The 18,618-nt window shown below is 39.3% G+C and overlaps 2 protein-coding genes across 2 annotated transcripts in view; one reads left to right on the top strand and one right to left on the bottom strand.

The window, feature by feature from the left end:
• Positions 1 to 208: 208 nt before the first annotated feature.
• On the bottom strand, positions 209 to 4,647 carry dnajc15 (DnaJ (Hsp40) homolog, subfamily C, member 15). Its single transcript, XM_032529868.1, has 6 exons — positions 4,499 to 4,647; positions 4,048 to 4,099; positions 3,704 to 3,777; positions 2,035 to 2,111; positions 507 to 577; positions 209 to 306 (listed from the first exon to the last, which is right to left on the bottom strand). Exons 1-6 carry the CDS (start codon positions 4,604 to 4,606, stop codon positions 236 to 238), a joined length of 453 nt encoding a protein of 150 aa, XP_032385759.1. The 5' UTR covers positions 4,607 to 4,647; the 3' UTR covers positions 209 to 235.
• Positions 4,648 to 9,987: 5,340 nt separating this feature from the next.
• The window catches only part of plekhm3 (pleckstrin homology domain containing, family M, member 3), a 38,593-nt gene continuing 29,962 nt past the window's right edge, over positions 9,988 to 18,618 (top strand). The window contains 2 exon segments of the mRNA XM_032528905.1: positions 9,988 to 10,055; positions 13,775 to 14,808. Of these exon segments, the coding sequence (XP_032384796.1) occupies positions 14,286 to 14,808 (523 nt within the window). The 5' untranslated portion in view covers positions 9,988 to 10,055; positions 13,775 to 14,285.

Genomic DNA, 18,618 nt, shown 5'->3' with positions numbered 1-18,618 from the left:
GTCATTTTATGGCCAAATCTTTCACTCTTGGTTGACGTACATATGTATATGTTCAGTGTTGACAAAGTACGTTGGAGAGAAGTCAAGTAACGGTGTTATGAAGGTAAATGTACTGAAAGTATGTTTTTTGCTTCCAGGAGCCGGAGTGGATGCCTTTCTGTGTTGTTGATGGAGCAGCACTACAGAGCTGAGATCATGCACATGATGGAGGTATTTAAAGTGTTAACTGTGCAGGTCATTGCCGGAGATCCTTGTCCAAAAAGTCTTTGGCCTCGTTGATCTTTGCTGCGAGATACGGTGACCCACCTGCACAAACAAGTCTGTGATCACTCCTTTAACACAGCCATCCACAAGCTTTTTAAAACATCATTTAAAATGAATGCTGGGTCCAACAGGAATGCTAATATTAATGTACGTTTTACCAACTGGATTTTAACATTTACACAACAAAAATTTGAATTCATTTTTCCACCTGCAGTCTTATAGATATCAGAGTTTAAACTTACCTTTATCTGGATGGTTCAGGACCATAATCCTCCGGTGGGCATCACGTACCTTGGCCTTAGTGCTGGTTGGGCTGGACATAAAACAAATGATAACATCCATGTGAGCAAGCTTCCCCTCTGAAGGACTGTACTTGAGAGATAACATTTAATAAATACAGTCAGGTCCATAAATATTGGGACATCAACACAATTCTGGTCTTTTTGGCTCTATACACCACCACAATGGATTTGAAATGAAACAAACAAGATGTGCTTTAACTGCAAGCTTTCAGCTTTAATTTGAGCATATTTACATCCAAATCAGCTGAACGGTGCAGGAATTACAACAGTTTGTATATGTGCCTCCCACTTTTTAAGGGACCAAAAGTAATGGGACAATTGATTGCTCAGCGGTTCCATGGCCAGGTGTGTGTTATTCCCTCATTATACCATTTATTTCAAGTTTGCTATTTGCATTTACTGTCAACTCTCAATATGAGATCCAAAGAGCTGTCTCTATCAGTAAAGCAAGCCATCATTAGGCTGAAGAATGAAAACAAATCTGAGAGATGGCAAAAATATTAGGTGTGGCCAAATCAACTGTTTGGAACATTCTTAAAAAGAAAGAACGCAACGGTGAGCTCAGCAACACCAAAAGACCCGGAAGACCACGGAAAACAACTTTTGTGGATGACCGAAGAACTCTTACCCTGGTGAAGAAAACACCCTTCACAACAGCTGGCCAGATCAAGAACATTCTCCAGGAGGTAAGAGTATGTGTGTCAAAGTAAACAATCAAGAGAAGACTTCACCAGAGAGAATACAGAGGGTTTACCACAAGATGTAAACCATTGGTGAGCCTCAAAAACCGGAAGGCCAGATTAGTGTTTGCCAAACAACATCTAAAAAAGCCTTCACAGTTCTGGAACAACATCCTATGGACAGATGAGACAAAGATCAACTTGAACCAGAGTGATGAGAAGAGTATGGCGAAGGAAAGGAACTACTCATGATCCGAAGCCTCCCACCTCATCAGTGAAGCATGGTGGTGGTAGTGTCATGGCGTGGGAACGTATGGCTGCCAATGGAACTGGTTCTCTTGTATTTATTGAGTATGTGACAGCTGACAAAAGAAGCAGGATGAATTCTGAAGTGTTTCGGGCAATATAATCTGCTCATATTCAGTCAAATGCTTCAGAACTCATTGGACGGCCATTGGCTGACCCGAAGCATACTGCGAAAGCAACCAAAGAGTTTTTTAAAGGGAAAGAAGTGGAATGTTATGCACTGGCCCAGTCAATCACCTGACCTGAATCCATGGCATGCATTTCACTTGCTGAAGACAAAACTGAAGGGAGAATTCCCCAGGAACAAGCAGGAACTGAAGACCGTTGCAGTAGAGGCCTGGCAGAGCATCAATGGGGAGATGTAAATACCCTTAAATTAAAGCTGAACGTCTGCAGTTGAATAGAGCCAAAAAGATTAGAATTGTGTCGATGTCCCAATATTTATGGACCCGACTGTAATAACTAACGACCCATCCTGTTACCTGATGCCAAGAATGAGGCTGGCCTCTCGTTTGGACATCTTCTGATCAAAACCTCCTTTGTAATATGCTGAGAAAGCCTGTGGTGACAAAAGGATTTGAGCTTTGATTCTCAATAGTCTGAATCTAATATCCCAAAAAAACTTAAGGGCACGCTGTATTTTATTGGTTAGTGTTTTTTTGTATTTTCCATAATCAGACAATGTGAAACAAAGTTATGTTTTCTCTCTCTCTCTCTCATATATATATATATATATATATATATATATATATATATATATATATAATATATATATATATTATGGCATGCCGTTTAGGAAATAATATATATATATTATGAAGTTTATCCATCTGATATATGGAATGAAAGTCTGAATATATGGAATGAAGTCTGAATATATTGGAATGAAAGTCTGAATATATGGAATGAAAGTCTGAATATATGGAATGAAGTCCTAGAATTATTGAGGAATGAAAGCTGACGTCATTACGGCGCTGGCGCCATCTTGTGTTGTGGCTGATTAATCAGGATTGTAACAAATGTGGACGCTATGAGTGAATCGGCTAGGAATCTAGTGTCAGCTATTTGAGCCAATGAAGAGATTATTAACACTCTGGCAAATGCACTGTACGGGCCAAAATACTGGTAACCGTATCCAGTGCCACACCATTAGCTTCCAGTTGAAGTGTTACTTCTGCCGACATCTCCCAAAGAGACATCATAATTCTTCAAGAATGATGCATAATGTTCTTTCGGCAACGTTTTGTTGAAACAGGATGCTTATAAGCACTAAGAATGTCGCAATAAGGAAAATAGATCCTCAAGGTGAGCTATTAATTTCCAAACTGTTTGTGTCGTTTGGGAGTATGACCAGTTGTTGCAAAAAAACCTGCAGTTCAACAAAGTATTGGACTATTTCAGCCGATGCCATTTTGTAAATCCAGTGAATCAGAAAGTATCCCTTTGGTGACATTTCTGTCAATGTATTCCAACTTTCATTCCATATATTCAGACTTCATTCAATATATTCAGACTTTTCATTCAATATATTCCCCGACTTCATTCATATATTCAGACTTATTCCATATATTCAGACTTTCATTCCATATATTCAGACTTTCATTCCATATATTCAGACTTTCATTCCATATATTCAGACTTTCATTCACCATATATTCAGACTTTCATTCCATATATCAGACTTCATTCCATATATCAGACTTTCATTCAATATATTCAGACTTTCATTCCATTATTCAGACGTTCATTCCATATATTCAGACTTCCATTCAATATATTCAGACTTTCATTCCATATATTCAGATGGATAAACTTCATATATATATTATTTCCTAAACGCATGCCATAATATATATGACTATTATATATATATATTATATATATATAATATATTATATATATATATTTATTTTCAGAGGCATCTCAAATGTTTTTTTGCTACAACATATACAAAAAAAGCCCCTGAGCACAACACAGCATAGAGACCAAGCACTAATAAGCTGGCAGCTGTATGCAGTGGTTCTAAATCAGCTTTAGTTCGAACCTAACAACCTTCCTCACAAAATAGCACAAGATGCACATTTAGCAGAATAAGACTATGGATATGGACATCTCTGCAGATGTACTGGGAGGTTAAAAAAAATTACTCACGGATGTGGGCATTTTTTTTAAAGTTTCAGAGAAAACCTGTCCAAGAGGCTTCCACAGCTGGAATGCATAGCGGCCTGTTGATTAAACACATGAAACAGTTTCAGACCAAACACATTTCTAAATGAGAAGGGATCAACAAATAGCAAAGCATAAATCCATCCATCCATCCATCCATACACACATCCATCCATCCATCCATCCATACACTAGAGTGACACAGCTGGCAGTGTAATAAATTTAACAATCTGAGTGACAGTACATAAAGACCTGAAAAAGTATACTGCACGTGTCTCCAGATACTATTATCTTTGGAAATTACTGATCTTGTATCAAACTTTTTTTACCTGCAAAACCTGCAGCAGCCACACCGAGACCGACTGCGATCAGAGTCCCTCCCTGTCGCCAAAAGAAAACATCCAGCAGTGAGCACACTGGGTTAGACGAGTCATAGGGCCTAGCTACATCACACAGGTACTCCGCTGAAAAAAACTATTTGATATCTGTTTACAATATGTATATTTAGATTTAATAAAATGTTTTCATAAGAGGGCGTTGTATTGTGTGTGTGTGTGTATTCCACGTTGTTCTACATGATAACGTTACCAAACCACTGGATAGAGGTTAAATGCACACTGTTGTAAATAGGATAAAACAATGAGTCACCCAATGTTAACTTTAGCTTGATAGTTCATCCACCTGACGGCAGTGACGGTTAGCGGTTATTGAGGTTACGCAACGCACACATTAACAGGTAAAAAATAAATAAAGGCCTTCAGTGTGAAAACGGCTACTTACCAGCCGTCTGTCTATTTCGGCGTCGCTCCTAACGTTGTCTTTAGGAGTATATTCAGCATATCGCATCATGTCTCCTCCGTCGACGTTGACTCTGCCGGTGTTCGCCATGTTGCCTCGGCGACGAATGTTCGAGATGCTTATTAGCGGACTGCAAACCAACGTTAAAGGTGCATGCCGCCACCTACTGTACCGGAGTGTGTGACCAACACTTTATAAAGAAGTTATATTCTTGACATTAAACATGTTTCATTTTTTTCTTTTTACCTACTTGGTTTTTCTCCTTTTCCCATTTTACCTTAAAAAAAAACCTTATTAGGCTACAACCTGTCACCACATGTTCAACAGTTTCATCGCAGTTAGGCTACACGTGTTTTATAATCAGGAAGCGTATACTGCATAGCAGAGTAGTAGAGTCTGTTTGTCCAAATCTTGTCCTATTAAACTGCATCTCCTTTCCTACATTTACCTCTCTCTCTCTCTCTCTCTTCTCTCTCTCTCTCTCTCTCTCTCTCTCTCTCTCATCGATGTAGGCTATGAGTCTCTCTGCCCTTATTCCAACTTCCTATGTAGCATCCAGTATCTTTTGGATCTTTTGAAAACTCAATGCAATCTCATTGACACTTTCTTTCATCAGTCTTTTCATGGGGAAAAAATGTTTCTCAAGTTGAGATATAATAAGATAACTCATTAGGCCTTAATACAACACCATTAAGGACTTTTGTCCATTTTGGCACAAAGCTTCAAATCTAACTATGCTGAAAGCTCCTGACTTTATGATAACTTTATGATATTCGTTGTGATTTTTAAAGGAGGATTTCGGCATTTATTGTGGTCCATTTTGAGCAAAAGTTTGTTGTTTCGTGTTTGTGCCACTAGGTGGAGCCGTTGTCAAGTGAACCATGTGGTGCTGTAAAGTGTGTGTGTGTGTGTGTGTGTGTGTGTGTGTGTGTGTGTGTGTGTGTGTGTGTGTGTGTGTGTGTGTGTGTGGTGTGTTTGCACAGAACAGGTAAATATGTAGGGCTTATTGATAAATATTGAATTACTGCAAATTAGTTAACTATATTCAGTGTCATGTCTACATGTGTTTGTGCATATTTGTGTTTGCATTTGTGCTTGTTTTGTTTTATGTGCTTTTATTTGTATTTGCATGGTTGTTCTGTCTGTTTATATTTACTTGTGTCACTTTATTATATTTATTTGTGTTTTCCTGTTGCATCAGTTATATCTGTGTTTTGGTAAATGTTCTTATTCATATTTGCTTGTGTCTTTTGTTGGATGTTGCAATTGTACAGTACAGTAATTGTGTGTTTTATTTGTTTGCCTTTGTGCTTGATATGTGTTTGTATTTGTGCTTCTCTTTGTACTTGTGTGTGTGTGTGTGTGTGTGTGTGTGTGTGTGTGTCTACAGGTGTTCTCTGTGTCCCTTGTGGACCCTCAACATGATTAGAGGTCCAGCAGGAGTCTCGGAGCAGAGAGCAGGAGCACAGAGGAGCTGATGGAGCCTTGAAACTGGAGCTGGTTTCTATTGTCCCTGGTAATTGGATTTGGTCTGGCAGGAGAGATGGCTGCCAGTGAGAGGCTCTGATCATTAGGTGTGAATGAGAAGTGTTGTGCCAGGGATGAACACATACGCATATTGGTATTGTGCTGTTCAACAACGAAATACACACACATGTACACACTAAATTTGATGCTTTCATTTCAAACACAATTCTTCCCAAATACGTTTTCAGATGATTCTCTAAACATACACCTCCACACTGAAACATTTAAACAACATTTCAAACATTTCACACTGAAAGATTCTTCAGACTATTGACCTTTTTTGTGTGTGAAGAAAACTCAGTTCCTTAAAGCAGGTTTAGATAAATCTAAAGAGTTATTCCGCTAAAGTCACCTGGGCCTGTTCAGGTTAGTTTACAGACTTAACAGTTCATCAATCTAAAGGTTGAACTTTGTGCTTTCTCCATTCTCAGACTGTCATAAGTGGAATAGCCTGGGTTTACTGTAAATGCATTGGCATTTTGTACTTTGTCCCTTCACTTACCTGTTGTGGCAATCTGAAAGTTTACAGCTCTGTTTAAATGTGTCTTTTGTACACCTGGAATTCCAGGTATGTCATTCACAATCGCCGAAGCGCTCAATGCACTGCGTCTTAAAGAGAAGCTCCACCAATACACATCACGTTAAAGTTTGTTTACTGGTGTTGGGGAGTATTAGCCTACTCCATGAAAAAAGAAGAAAGAAAAAAAAAATCCCATTTAAAAAGCCTTTTGTAGCTCCAGAGGGAGCTGTGTGAAGTATGAAATACTTCCTCCAGTGATGTCTCTTGAGTTAGCAACTCTTGGGGCTGACATGTTTGAAAATGGAAAATTTGTGGGTGTGGAGCTAGAAATTAACTTATTATAGGCCTCAAACATAGCCACCAGTGCCACCAACAATCATCCTGGCCCAAAGCAACTCGGCGTGTCTACTTGAGGCTAGCTGTTCCCGGCTACATTAGCTGCTACTAGCAAAACCCACTCAAATCTCCAATTGGACTGTCACTGGCGGTCGAACGTCCTTGTTTCCAAAAATGTGTTCCAAAGTTTGTCTGAAGCTAACGTGGAGCTTCAGTTCCACAAAATGTCGTCTTTATGTTACTATCCCTCCACTGCAGGTCAACATGGAATCACAAAGAAGGAGTTTTATGGTGAAAGACTTAACTTTGGAAGGTCTCCACATGAATTGTCTAACTCTGACTGCTAAAGGCTCATATAACTTCAGATGGACTTTGGAATGTGTGGCTACTTTTTCACAGAATTGTAGATTTTCCTCCCCATTGGAAGAGCATCAAGAAAGGATGTTTTAATGGCCAGTAGGCTTATCAACGGATGGAATGATTAGAGCAAACAAAACCGGTTTCAGTGTTCAAGAAATGTGTGAATCTATCCTTTGCGCAGTTATAAAAGCAGCTCTCTCTCTCATGAAAAGTTTCTATAGCACAGCACCCAGTTGTGTCAAAGTGATTTAAATATCGACCATGTTAAACCTCTGCTTATATAAAGATATATAATGCAGCTGTACACAAGTTGCAGATGTATGCATGTTAAAAATAAACCTGTGCTTTTGTTTGTGCACATGCATTTACAACTTAATCTAAGCGAGGGAGAAACATTTACTAAAACACACAAATACAAGCGCAGTGTTTCCACGGCAACCAAGCAGCCACTCTGCTCTTCAATAGAGGGTGAGTGAGTCGAGGTAGATTGCTATTGTGTTGTGTGTGTTTGGGGGGTCGGGGTGGCGGTTCGAGAGGGGTTACAGGGGGCAGTATTAAACAATGCACTAGACAGATGAAAGCACTGCACATCCTTAAATCTAATCATAATTTAGTCATCACTAGAAGATGGCATGATCAAAATAAAGAAGGAAATAGGCAAGACTGACAGGACAGAAAAGAGACTTGAGTGCATGAGTCAAGGAAAGAGGGATGTGAGATTGCTGTTAGATGGAAAATGATGGAGCTTCATGGACACAGATGGTCTTATTCCTAACGTTGATGCTTATTTTTTTGCCTTAATCCCTATATTCAAGCAGAGACACTTAGCCTAAAAGGATTTCTAAAGCTCAGACGCAGCTCAGTCATAACCATCAATACCGACATCCAGTCATGCCTTTTCTTATGTAAAATTGTGAATGAATGGAAAGTAAAAAAGGCAAAATATAATACAAAAGTTCTTTAATGAACAAAAGTGTTTTCTGGGGTCACTGGATCAGAACCTTGTTTGTCCATAAAGAAATACTGTGTTGAAAAGAATGACTGTCAAATAAGATGTTCCAGTTTTCAGTTATTTGCTTTTGCTGAACATGCTTCAGAATTATGAAATTCTAAAAAAAAAAGAAAAATCAGAAGAAATGACCATTTTCTTTTAAAAATCTGAGACATGCAGTACTATCATCCTGCAACAATGCTGCATAGAGTACTCAGTAGAGCCCATTAGGGTGGCCTGGTTCTCCTCTCCTTCACTGGGGAGAACTTTTGAAACAAATTCAGACAAAGAAGAGGAGGAGGAGGAGGAGGAGGAGGAGGAGGAGGAGGAGGAGGGAGGAGGAGAGGAGGAGGAGGAGGAGAGGAGGAGAGGAGGAGGAGGCGGCCTTTCTCAAGTTCAAATATTTCTTGTATTGAAGCCAGGCCTACTTATAATCAGTAATTTGTGCTAAAGTTTGAAATAATTAAATTAACCAGCACACACATACACATCTCTATGTAGTTAAGCTTTTCTTAAAGCCAAAGGAAAGGGTTAATTATACCCCAAAAACAAATACATATCTCATTCAGATCTGTTCATTGAACCTGCACGTCTTTGATATTGAGGGTTGACAATATTGATTCAGATATACAGTATGTAAAGTAAAAGTAAAACTCCTTTATTGTCCACATTTATCAATTCAACCCTTGTTGGGCCACAGGTCGGAGGAGAATCATTGCATCCATCTTGAATGACATTTGCTGACACGTTGGGCCCTCGGGCAGCTTTAATCAGCCCATTAGGGGGAAACCATCCCTACCTCTGCTTTGTCCTCCACTCTCCGGTCCTCTTCCCATCTTGGTCAGATTTGTCTGTAAAGACGTGTGTCACAACCTTTCCTTGTGAGACTATATAAATGCACCACGTCCTGCTATCGACCTTGGTATTGATTATGTCTTTTGGATGGATGAAATGGACTTTTATCCCATTTCATGATAATGAAAATAATAGAAATGCCCTGTATACAACAGGATTGCCTTATTACGGAAGACATCGGTAAGAGACGAAGAACAGGTGTTGATTAAGCTTATAAGATTCAGTGAAGCCTTTTTGATCCGTGTGTCATCTATGGTTCATTATAATTAAATTGAAATTAAAGAGGACCCCCCCAAAAAAAACAAAAACAAAAAAACAACAAAAACAACACAGAAATGACTTAGAATAGGAATATTAGAAATTAAATTATGTCAAAGGTTTTTTTTATTTAGAAAATTGCTATATAGTAATACTACCAAACTCTAGTTAAGAGTTCCCTCACTGTGATAATAATAGTAAAAGTCATAATAACAAGATAAAATTACATGTAACAATGGTGCTGGTGTCTGTTGTTTTGTGACCATACACCTTCACCATTGAGGCAGTTGTTGATGTGTTGTTTAGCTTAATGAATGCCTTAACAATTATTTTCATAATATCTTTTAAAAGAAATTACTTTCACTTGTTTATTTATGTTGTCTTGTTTTCCTTATTCTGAGGAAGGTACGCTCAGGGGAAAATGTAAAAAAGGGAAAGAAACATGGAAATGTGAGTCTGGCATAATTAAATATAAAATAGATTGTCATGAGTTGAGTTTTAATAATTTACTGAATTATTTTACTATATAATGTTCTTTTTTTGTATGCATTCATATGCATTTCATTGTTAAAAGTAGCCGACTTCTAAAATGTACCCATGTCTAATTCACGGAACCTTTATCTTGTGGCTTCAGTTGCTTGCAGGGGACTTTATCGCTGACGTACTGTCAAAAATGACATAAACACACTGAGGTGAGTCTCGATTACTTTTACTAACGACACGGGTTTCAGCACAGCACCGATACGGGTCCGCTGACACGTGCTGGCTAAGCCGTGAGTGAGCGAGCAGTTTTATCTTGTATTAAAGTGACACTGGTCAAGGATGGAGAGAGAGGCTAGCGTTAGCTGCTAGCTAACTAGCCCCCGGCTCACATCACATTAGCTGGGGATAAAAACAGGCCTTATTCAGTCGTATTTCAAAGTAATTAATCTATGTTATTTGTGCCGCTTTATACGTTATATTTCTCTTGGTAAACAGGGCATATTGACGAGGTAGCTTACGTAGCAAGGTAACGTAGCTATCAGAAAGACTGACCGTGGCTTCACCTCTGTCATGTCCTGCTGAGATGCTGACTGTGTGTTTACTGATACAGGATCAGAGACAAACAAAATCCTTGCACACTGTTGTTTTTCATTTCTTAGCCATATTAAACTCAAGTATCATCAGACTAACTAACGTTACTTTACTCTAATCGGCCATTTCATGTATACCTATGTCTATATATCCATTAAGTATGTATTTCTTTATAATTGGTGTTGTTTACATATAACAGAAACACTTGAGGTGTGTTGTCATTCCAGCTTTAAAAGTTACAGCTGAACGGAGAATACTTGCTCTTTTCAATTTAATTTTGTTTATAGTATCAAATCATAACAGGCGTTATCTCAAGACACTTCACAGATAGAGTAGGTCTAGACCACGCTCTATAATTTACAATGACCCAACAATTCCAGTAATTCCCCCAAGAGCAAGCATTCAGTGCGACAGTGGCGAGGAAAAACTTCCTATTAGGGAGAAACCTTGCGTGGTGAGGAAAACTGTCCTCTGTGACCGTCTACATCTAGAAACTAAGCTACGCGGTGGTGGGAACAGACAGTGGTTTACGAAGCTGTAGATTATGACACATTTAACATGTCACTCGGCCGAGGAACTTTGATCGTGGGAAGCCAAAATTGTGTAGGCAAGGCAAGGCGAGGCAGCTTTATTTGTAGAGCACATTTCAGCAACAGGGCAATTCAAAGTGCTTTACACAAAATCAGTTAAACAGATAAAACACAAGTACAAACAGTTAAAAATCATAAACATTAAAAATTAATAAAACACATGAATAGACAGTTAAAAACAAATAGAAACATAAAACACAAAAATAAAAGTTACAGTGCAGCATAAGAAATTTAAAGAAATGAGCATTCATTTAAAGAAAGGCAGCATCAAAAAGAAAGGTCTTCAGCCTTGATTTAAAAGAACTGAGAGTAGCAGCGGATCTGCAGGTTTCTGGGAGTTTATTCCAGATATGAGGAGCATGGAAAATGAAAGCTGCTTCACCCTGTTTAGTTCTGACTCTGGGGACAGAAAGTAGACCTGTCCCAGACCACCTGAGAGGTCTGGGGCGGTCATAGTGCAGTAGCAGATCAGAAATGTATTTTGGACCTAAACCGTTAAGGGATTTATAAACTAGCAAGAGTACTTTGAAATCAATTCTTTGAGGTACAGGAAGCCAGTGTAAAGACTTCAGAACTGGAGTGATGTGATCCAGTCTCTTGGTCTTAGTGAGGACTGGAGTGATGTGATCCAGTCTCTTGGTCTTAGTGAGGACTGGAGTGATGTGATCCAGTCTCTTGGTCTTAGTGAGGACTCGAGCAGCAGCGTTTTGAATCAGCTGCAGCTGTCTGATTGATTTTTTAGGGAGACCTGTAAAGACCCCGTTACAGTAGTCAAGTCTACTGAAGATGAAAGCATGGACCAGTTTTTCCAAGTCCTGTATTGTAATAAATGTATTGTGTTGCACATGAATCTGAACAAAAACCCAAACAGATGAAGCCTTGTTACAGACCCCCTAATAGCTGTCCACATCTAAGATTTTCTTAGTGGTTAAAATATATTCAGATAATGAAGTATATCCAAAATGTCAGTTCAGGTTGGATATCGTTGGATATCGTTTATGATAATGATCATAATTGCTATAAATTAACAGATATTAGTGTACTCAGTTCTGCCTTTCTGTTGCTTTCAGTTGCTTTCAGTAGTCTTTTAAAATACAACAAATTGCTTGTTGAATCTAAAACAAATAATCATTTCTAACTTTGTTTTATAGAACAAATTGAACAATGAATTGACAATGACAGGCACTACTAAAAAAGGACATATACACTTTGAAGTGCAGTTTTCTGCTGATATTTTGTTCATATAACACAAAAAATCTTGTGTCTATCGCGACATGTTGCAACCTTTCACAATATGTACATTGCGGCAGTTGATATTGCCATGTCGTAAAAAAAAAACCCGATATATTGTGCAACCCTAGTTTGATGTAACATATGCAATGCTAACCCTAGGCAATAGCTACAACAGTGAAACTTGGGATAACAAAATGAACCAGATCAGTACTGATAGAGTACATTGATTTTTGTTCCTTTGTCTGCTTTCCTTGGGATGACTACAGTCCTTTTTATGATACGTAAAACGTAGTTTCAAAAATCATAATTTCATCATCATCTAATCTGGGCTTTCCCAGCTATTGTTGCCTGTATTTGCTTGACTGCATGTGTGAGTCAACATGAGTTCAGTGGAAAGCTTGATGAGTAACTTGATGATGCTCAGGTTAAGTCAGAGCTGTATCTGCAGGCAAATGGTAGCATGGTAAATATGTTGGTTGTTTAAACTTGTATTTTTGCAACTAAGGTTTTGTAATTTATAAAAAGTGACACAGGCGAGTATAGAATAGAAAGAAGATAGATTGAATATTTGTTCAAATTTAATGGTGTTTTGGCTCCTTTGTTCTCCTGAAACGCTTGCAGAAAGAAACTGCATTGCTAACTATGTCATCCCGGGATTAGTGCAATTTCTTAATCTCGTTGTTTTATTTATCTAATAAAATTGAAAAATGAAACAATTGAGCGGCTCAGCAGTTTCCATGTAACGTTGGAACTTTTGCATTAATGGTCCAGCTGCTTTGCACCAGTGGACCGTATGGTCTTACTCGTGTGTGTATTATGCATAGAAGTTAATATTTAATCCATAAAGAGCATTGAAGTCAGTGACATCTACGACAATATCTTCCTTTGTATCTCCAACAAATCATCATCAATAAATCGTGAATAATCGATGTATTGCCCAGCCTGTCTAATTGCAGTGATGTAATGGTCTTTAAATAATTCATATGTAGAGAAAAGTAAAAGAGACTGAGCTGTGGAGGAGAAGAAAATCAATGAGGCCTAGAGAGCACACATGAAAAAGAAAGAGGTTTAAAAGGAGAGAGAGAGAGAGACAAAGACAAAGGAGTTGAGAGAATCAGAAGAGACAGGCGGTCAGGCAGATGGATGGGAACCCCACCCAGGCCTGCTTCCTCTCTGCCCGCTCAGACCAGTGATAAGCAGCTGAGGAGGAAGTCAAGTATTATTTCATCAGGACATGGGAGGCAGGATGATCGTTTCTTTCTTTTTGCTGAGAAGGAATCTGTCGGCCTCCGTCTAATGAAGATACTGTAGGTGGGTCGGTAGTTTGATGCTTAAAGTTGCTAAACTAGAGGCTTAATTATGGGACTTTTGTCTTTGCAAAGCCACTATTTAGAGTCTGTTATATGTATAGTTTAATCACAATATTTTCACTTTCAACAGTGCTTCCATTCTTTGTTTTTGTTCTGAATGCTTCCTCTTAACCTTTTCCTCTTTCCATCTTCTGTTTATTACAGCAAAGCCACAAACAGTCTCCATCTGATGACTTCACAGCCACCTGACGGGCCAAAATAACCAGCCCCTTGTAACATCTTAGTCTGTGCAGGGGGATTCGACTGTATTTTTTTGCCAAAAACTGTGTGTATCTGGCTAAGAAATGTAGTTTGCCACCCAAATTGGCTCAATTTGGGTATCTTAGCCTACTGCCAGTCCTGTTTAGCTCTGGCATTGAGCCGCAAAAGCTTTCCCCCAAGAGAGGTAGTCGACTTACCCTCCAGAGCTCGAGGCACACTGCTGAAAAGGATGAAGGCCCTGTCTTGTGGAGGAGAGCAGAACTTTGCTTTAGTCAGCATTTTGTGAAGACTGCAGGTTGCTTGGATCTTTCTTACCCCTTTCTTAGCTTGCATTTGACCAGCTGAAAGCCAATTTGTTTAGTTGGACATGTGGATGCTGTTAACTTGGTTTTTGTGTCCATTTTGGAAAACCATCTAGTTGTGAGACTTGTAGCTCAAGGTACCAAGCCCAGCCATGGAGGGTCTTGAGCAGCTTGACGTGGTGGGTAATATCAGCCCGGCTCTTGAAGCCACCGAGGACTTTATCCACTGCATAGACGGGATACAAGGCCAAGGTCCGAGCCGAGCTCAAATAGGGTCCCTCCAGCCTTCCAGGAAACCTAAGCAGCTGCAGGAGGTGTCCAGTGCGGCGCTGGAGAAGCTGAGCTCCAGTGGCGTGTGGGGCCTGCTGGCCAGCGAGCAGCCAGAGGTGGGGCCTCTAGGCCTGGCCTGGGCCGACAACTTCAGCGTGTTGGGGCTGGGGATGGGCTTGAGGCACGGCAAGAGAAGTCGAGCGCGCTCCACCAACGACCTGGCAGCTCATACCAAGGAGTGCACGAACAACACTGCCAACTCCGCGACCAACTCAGCCTTCAAGAAGGGACACAACCGGTCCAGGTCGGACGTCAACTACCGGCCGTCTGCATACACAGACAATGGACTGCCCACTGTTGACTGCAACACTTTGAAGAACATGATCCTCAACAACCAGCCAGAGGGTGAGTTCACATAGCAGTGGGAGTGTGATGTGATGTAGAAAGTGGTTGTTATGAATTTGTCAGTCCAAAATTTTCTGGTCTACGATAGAGCTAAAAAGATTTTGTAATCTTCGGGGTTTAGACAGTTATTCAGACAGAAGAAACATTTGTGAGATCGGGCCATATAAAATTAAATGGACTTAACAAAACAAGCAATTTAAATACTTTTATACACATTGCCTGTCCATATTGGAAAATATTTTATGTTAAAGGTAAAAGAAACAGGGAAATCTTTTTCCAGTCAAGTCCCCGGATTAGTCTTTTAGGACATTGTCATTTCATAGCATTTATACATACAGCCTATTCACTTCCTCATTTTTTTTTTCTGGTGGTGATTATGACGCACCAAGTGGTCAGAGCTGATACTGAGTACGTGCAGATCCACTATATAACACATATTGACACACCCATGGCAGTAAAACGAGACTTTACCCAACACAATTACACTTTGGTGTTTTGTCTTTGGAGCATAATTTGCAGATGTCTCAGGGGCAGATATACTGCAAATGTAGCCCCAACTGCCATCTGCATCACTACAGTGAAGTGGTAAATTATATGTTTTCTAACTTTGGGTGAACTAGACCCTCTAATGCCATTTGGATTTTCCTAATTAGGCATTTGTGACATGAAGAGCCGTATTTGCTTTGACTCCCGAAAGATGATGTTGAGTCTTCTAGTGACCAACAGTCCGGTCCCTACCTGTCAGAGACATGCACACCTCCTCCACCTCCTCCTCCTCCTTTGCTCTGATCGACCGTCCATTCACCAGAAAGCTTTCTCAGCCTTTGGAGAACAGAAGTCTCAGACTATTTGTGCTGCAGATTGGGGCGTATGCTCTACTTATGTTGAAGCATCCTCAGAGAAAGCAATAATGATAGAAGATGATGATAACTTGAAATGACACAGCTGTGCTATGACAGTCAGTATTGAGGCAGAGAGCTCAACACACACACACACACACACACACACACACACACACACACACACACACACACACACACACACACACACACACACCATTTGTTTGTGTGTTTTGGTCATCTGAAGGCCTAAGGAGATCCTAAGGGATCCTTAGGGATAATAGCCTGTAATCCTGTCAGCAAATGGACTCAAATGAGGCGAGAAGAGGCAACCCAATTACCCGGCCCCTGATACTGGCAGGATTATTTAGTATTAGCATATGTGTGAAAAGGCATCAGGCTATTTAGTTCGGCTCGATGTGCATAGAAAGAAGAGAAGTAGGAAAAGGACCTTAATAAGCAGAGTGCAGAGTGATTTTAGCTCTGCCTCACTATGTCTCTTAATTCACATTGAAACAATGCCTATCCATAAGCGACAGCTGGGGATGTTTGGATGGTATCTAGATATGAAGTTATGTAATGTACGTTATCTGCTAAGGCAGTGCACAGTAACAGTAGGAGTGCAAATAATAGTAATAAAGTGAAGTCTCATCTTTTCTCTGCTTTTAAAATTTCAGTTTGCATCTTCATCATAGTTTTAGCTGCCAAGAGTCCATCTGCTTTGTTGCACATTCATTTGAGTCTTTCTGCTGACTTTGAATGCATTCATGTGTCCTCTGTGTTTCAATTCCTGTTGCATCTGAGCGCACTGTAACACATCATGTATCATCATCATCAGCATTTACTGCATGACACATCCTTTTCCCCCCCAAATTCCGGCCTCACTCAATTTGTTTTTTTTTTAACACACACACACACACACACACACACACACTTAAAGGTAGCTTTTGAATTAAATGCTGGTGTTAACCAAGGGGTGTGGTGGTGGTGTGTGTGTGTGTGTGTGTGTGTGTGTGTGTGTGTGTGTGTGTGTGTGTGTGTGTGTGTGTGTGTGTGTGTGTGTGTGGTGTGTGTGTGTGTGTGGTGTGTGGTGTGTGTGTGTGTGTGTGTGTGTGTGTGTGTGTGTGTGTGTGTGTGTGTGTGTGTGTGTGTGTGTGTGTGTGTGTGTGGCCTCCTTCTAGAGTCTATTTGTATCCAGGAAACTGTGGGAGTCTGTTTGATTGTAAAAAGGCATGTAATATTATATCAGTGGGTAAGGTTGCTTGTTTAAGGTCTTTATTGACTTGAGGGCAGCAGTACTGGTTAGTTTGCAGCCCTGATGGAAAAGTGTTCATTCTGGTTGAAGGCTTGTGTGTGTATATTGGACTATTACCAAAGTGGGATGTCAAAACCTACCAGGTGGAGATGAAGGCTAATTGAACAGAGCAGTTTTCCTCGCCACAATGCCTAATTCTCATCTCAACCTTCCCAAGCGTGAAGACTGCCAATCAGCCAATCTTGATTCCAGCTAAAAACGTATTTGCATATTCATTTGTTCTTTTAGCAAAAAAGGTTTGTTAACATGCCAAGTCGGAGACCTGGAGTGACACCATGTCTGCTGCGGTTTTGATAAGATTGATGAGGCACTTGACTCGCCACTGGAGCTCTGAAGGATTTAGCGTTTTCCTTTTCCTTCCTTGATTAATTTAGCATGTTTCAGAACCAAAATGCAATATCTGCCAATTAGGCTGCTCCTAGTGGGGGTTTAATAAGTTTGTGGGATTGGTTTAGGGGAAGGCGATTGTTTTTATTTTTAAGAAAACCTTTCTACCCACTAAAAGATGTCTAGATATTAAGGTTAAAACTTGCCTAAATTAGACTGTATAGTTTTGACTTTTTTTTTTTTTTAAGATGTCTAGGTTACATATAACCATTTATTCAACTGCATTTCAGTATTCACCATTTCAGTATGAAGCAGGTCTTGACTTCATTTTGAAATATAGTGAAAAATACTGTCTTAATAATTAATTGTATGTGGTCTTCTTTCGAAACACCAAATTCGTTGACTTACAGACAGCTTATATAATAAGTCACAGTTTATGAGTCCTAAAGTTTCATCTGTTTTTCACAAATTTCATATATTTCACATACAGCTTGTTGTTTCTGCTGGCCTTCTCTGTTCTTGTCTCTCTTCCTCTTTTTTTAGTGGATATACAACAGCCTGAGATTGAAAGGAAAATCTGACCTTTAAGAATGTTTAAATCTTTGTCCAGTATTTGGTTTCATTGGGTGATTAAACCACTAAAGTATGGCTAATTTTCCCAGATATTCATCCACAGGCCACTGGTCACATGTCTTAAAGTTTTATTTTATTTTATTTTTTTCATGTTTGACCTTTTTCTGAACTCAAAGCACAAAAAGTGCATACAATGGTCTCTAGGTGTATAGACTAAAATGTTATTTTGTTTTTAAGTTATAAGAATTCTTAATACTATCTACCTTACTTAATCCTTTTGTATTGACATGCTCTTTCCTCTTTGCTCTTGATTGTGATGCTCTTGGTAATTTTTTTTAAAGTGCTTGCTGCCATTTTTATTTGAGCCTCGCCAACACATCAGCTGTCAGATCTTGGATTATCTCAGATATACTGTATATGTAGGCAAAAATGATGGCAGATATGCAAAAAGAAGTGGGAGAAATACTTGTTTTATAAGCTGCATTCTTATGTAAATTCCCTTTTATTCAAGTTTATTTTACTGTTTTTTTTTACTGTTTATTTACTGTTCCGTACTTTAATTTAAAGTTGATTGCGTGAATGTGAAATATCATCATATCTGGCACAAAATGTGTTTTATGTATTGGCCTCAAAAATCTATCAGGCTTTAATCATTGATATCATTAGTTTTACCTTCACCTTTTGCATTCTCCAGTCAGTGAACTATCCCCTTAATCTGTGGCACTTCCTTTTTATATAAGAACCTTTTTACAATCC

The sequence above is a fragment of the Etheostoma spectabile genome, chromosome 11 (genome assembly GCF_008692095.1).
Source record: "Etheostoma spectabile isolate EspeVRDwgs_2016 chromosome 11, UIUC_Espe_1.0, whole genome shotgun sequence".
Taxonomy (NCBI): Eukaryota; Metazoa; Chordata; class Actinopteri; order Perciformes; family Percidae; genus Etheostoma; species Etheostoma spectabile.
Note: the sequence above shows the minus strand (reverse complement) of the source record. Positions and strands in the feature narration are given on the sequence as shown.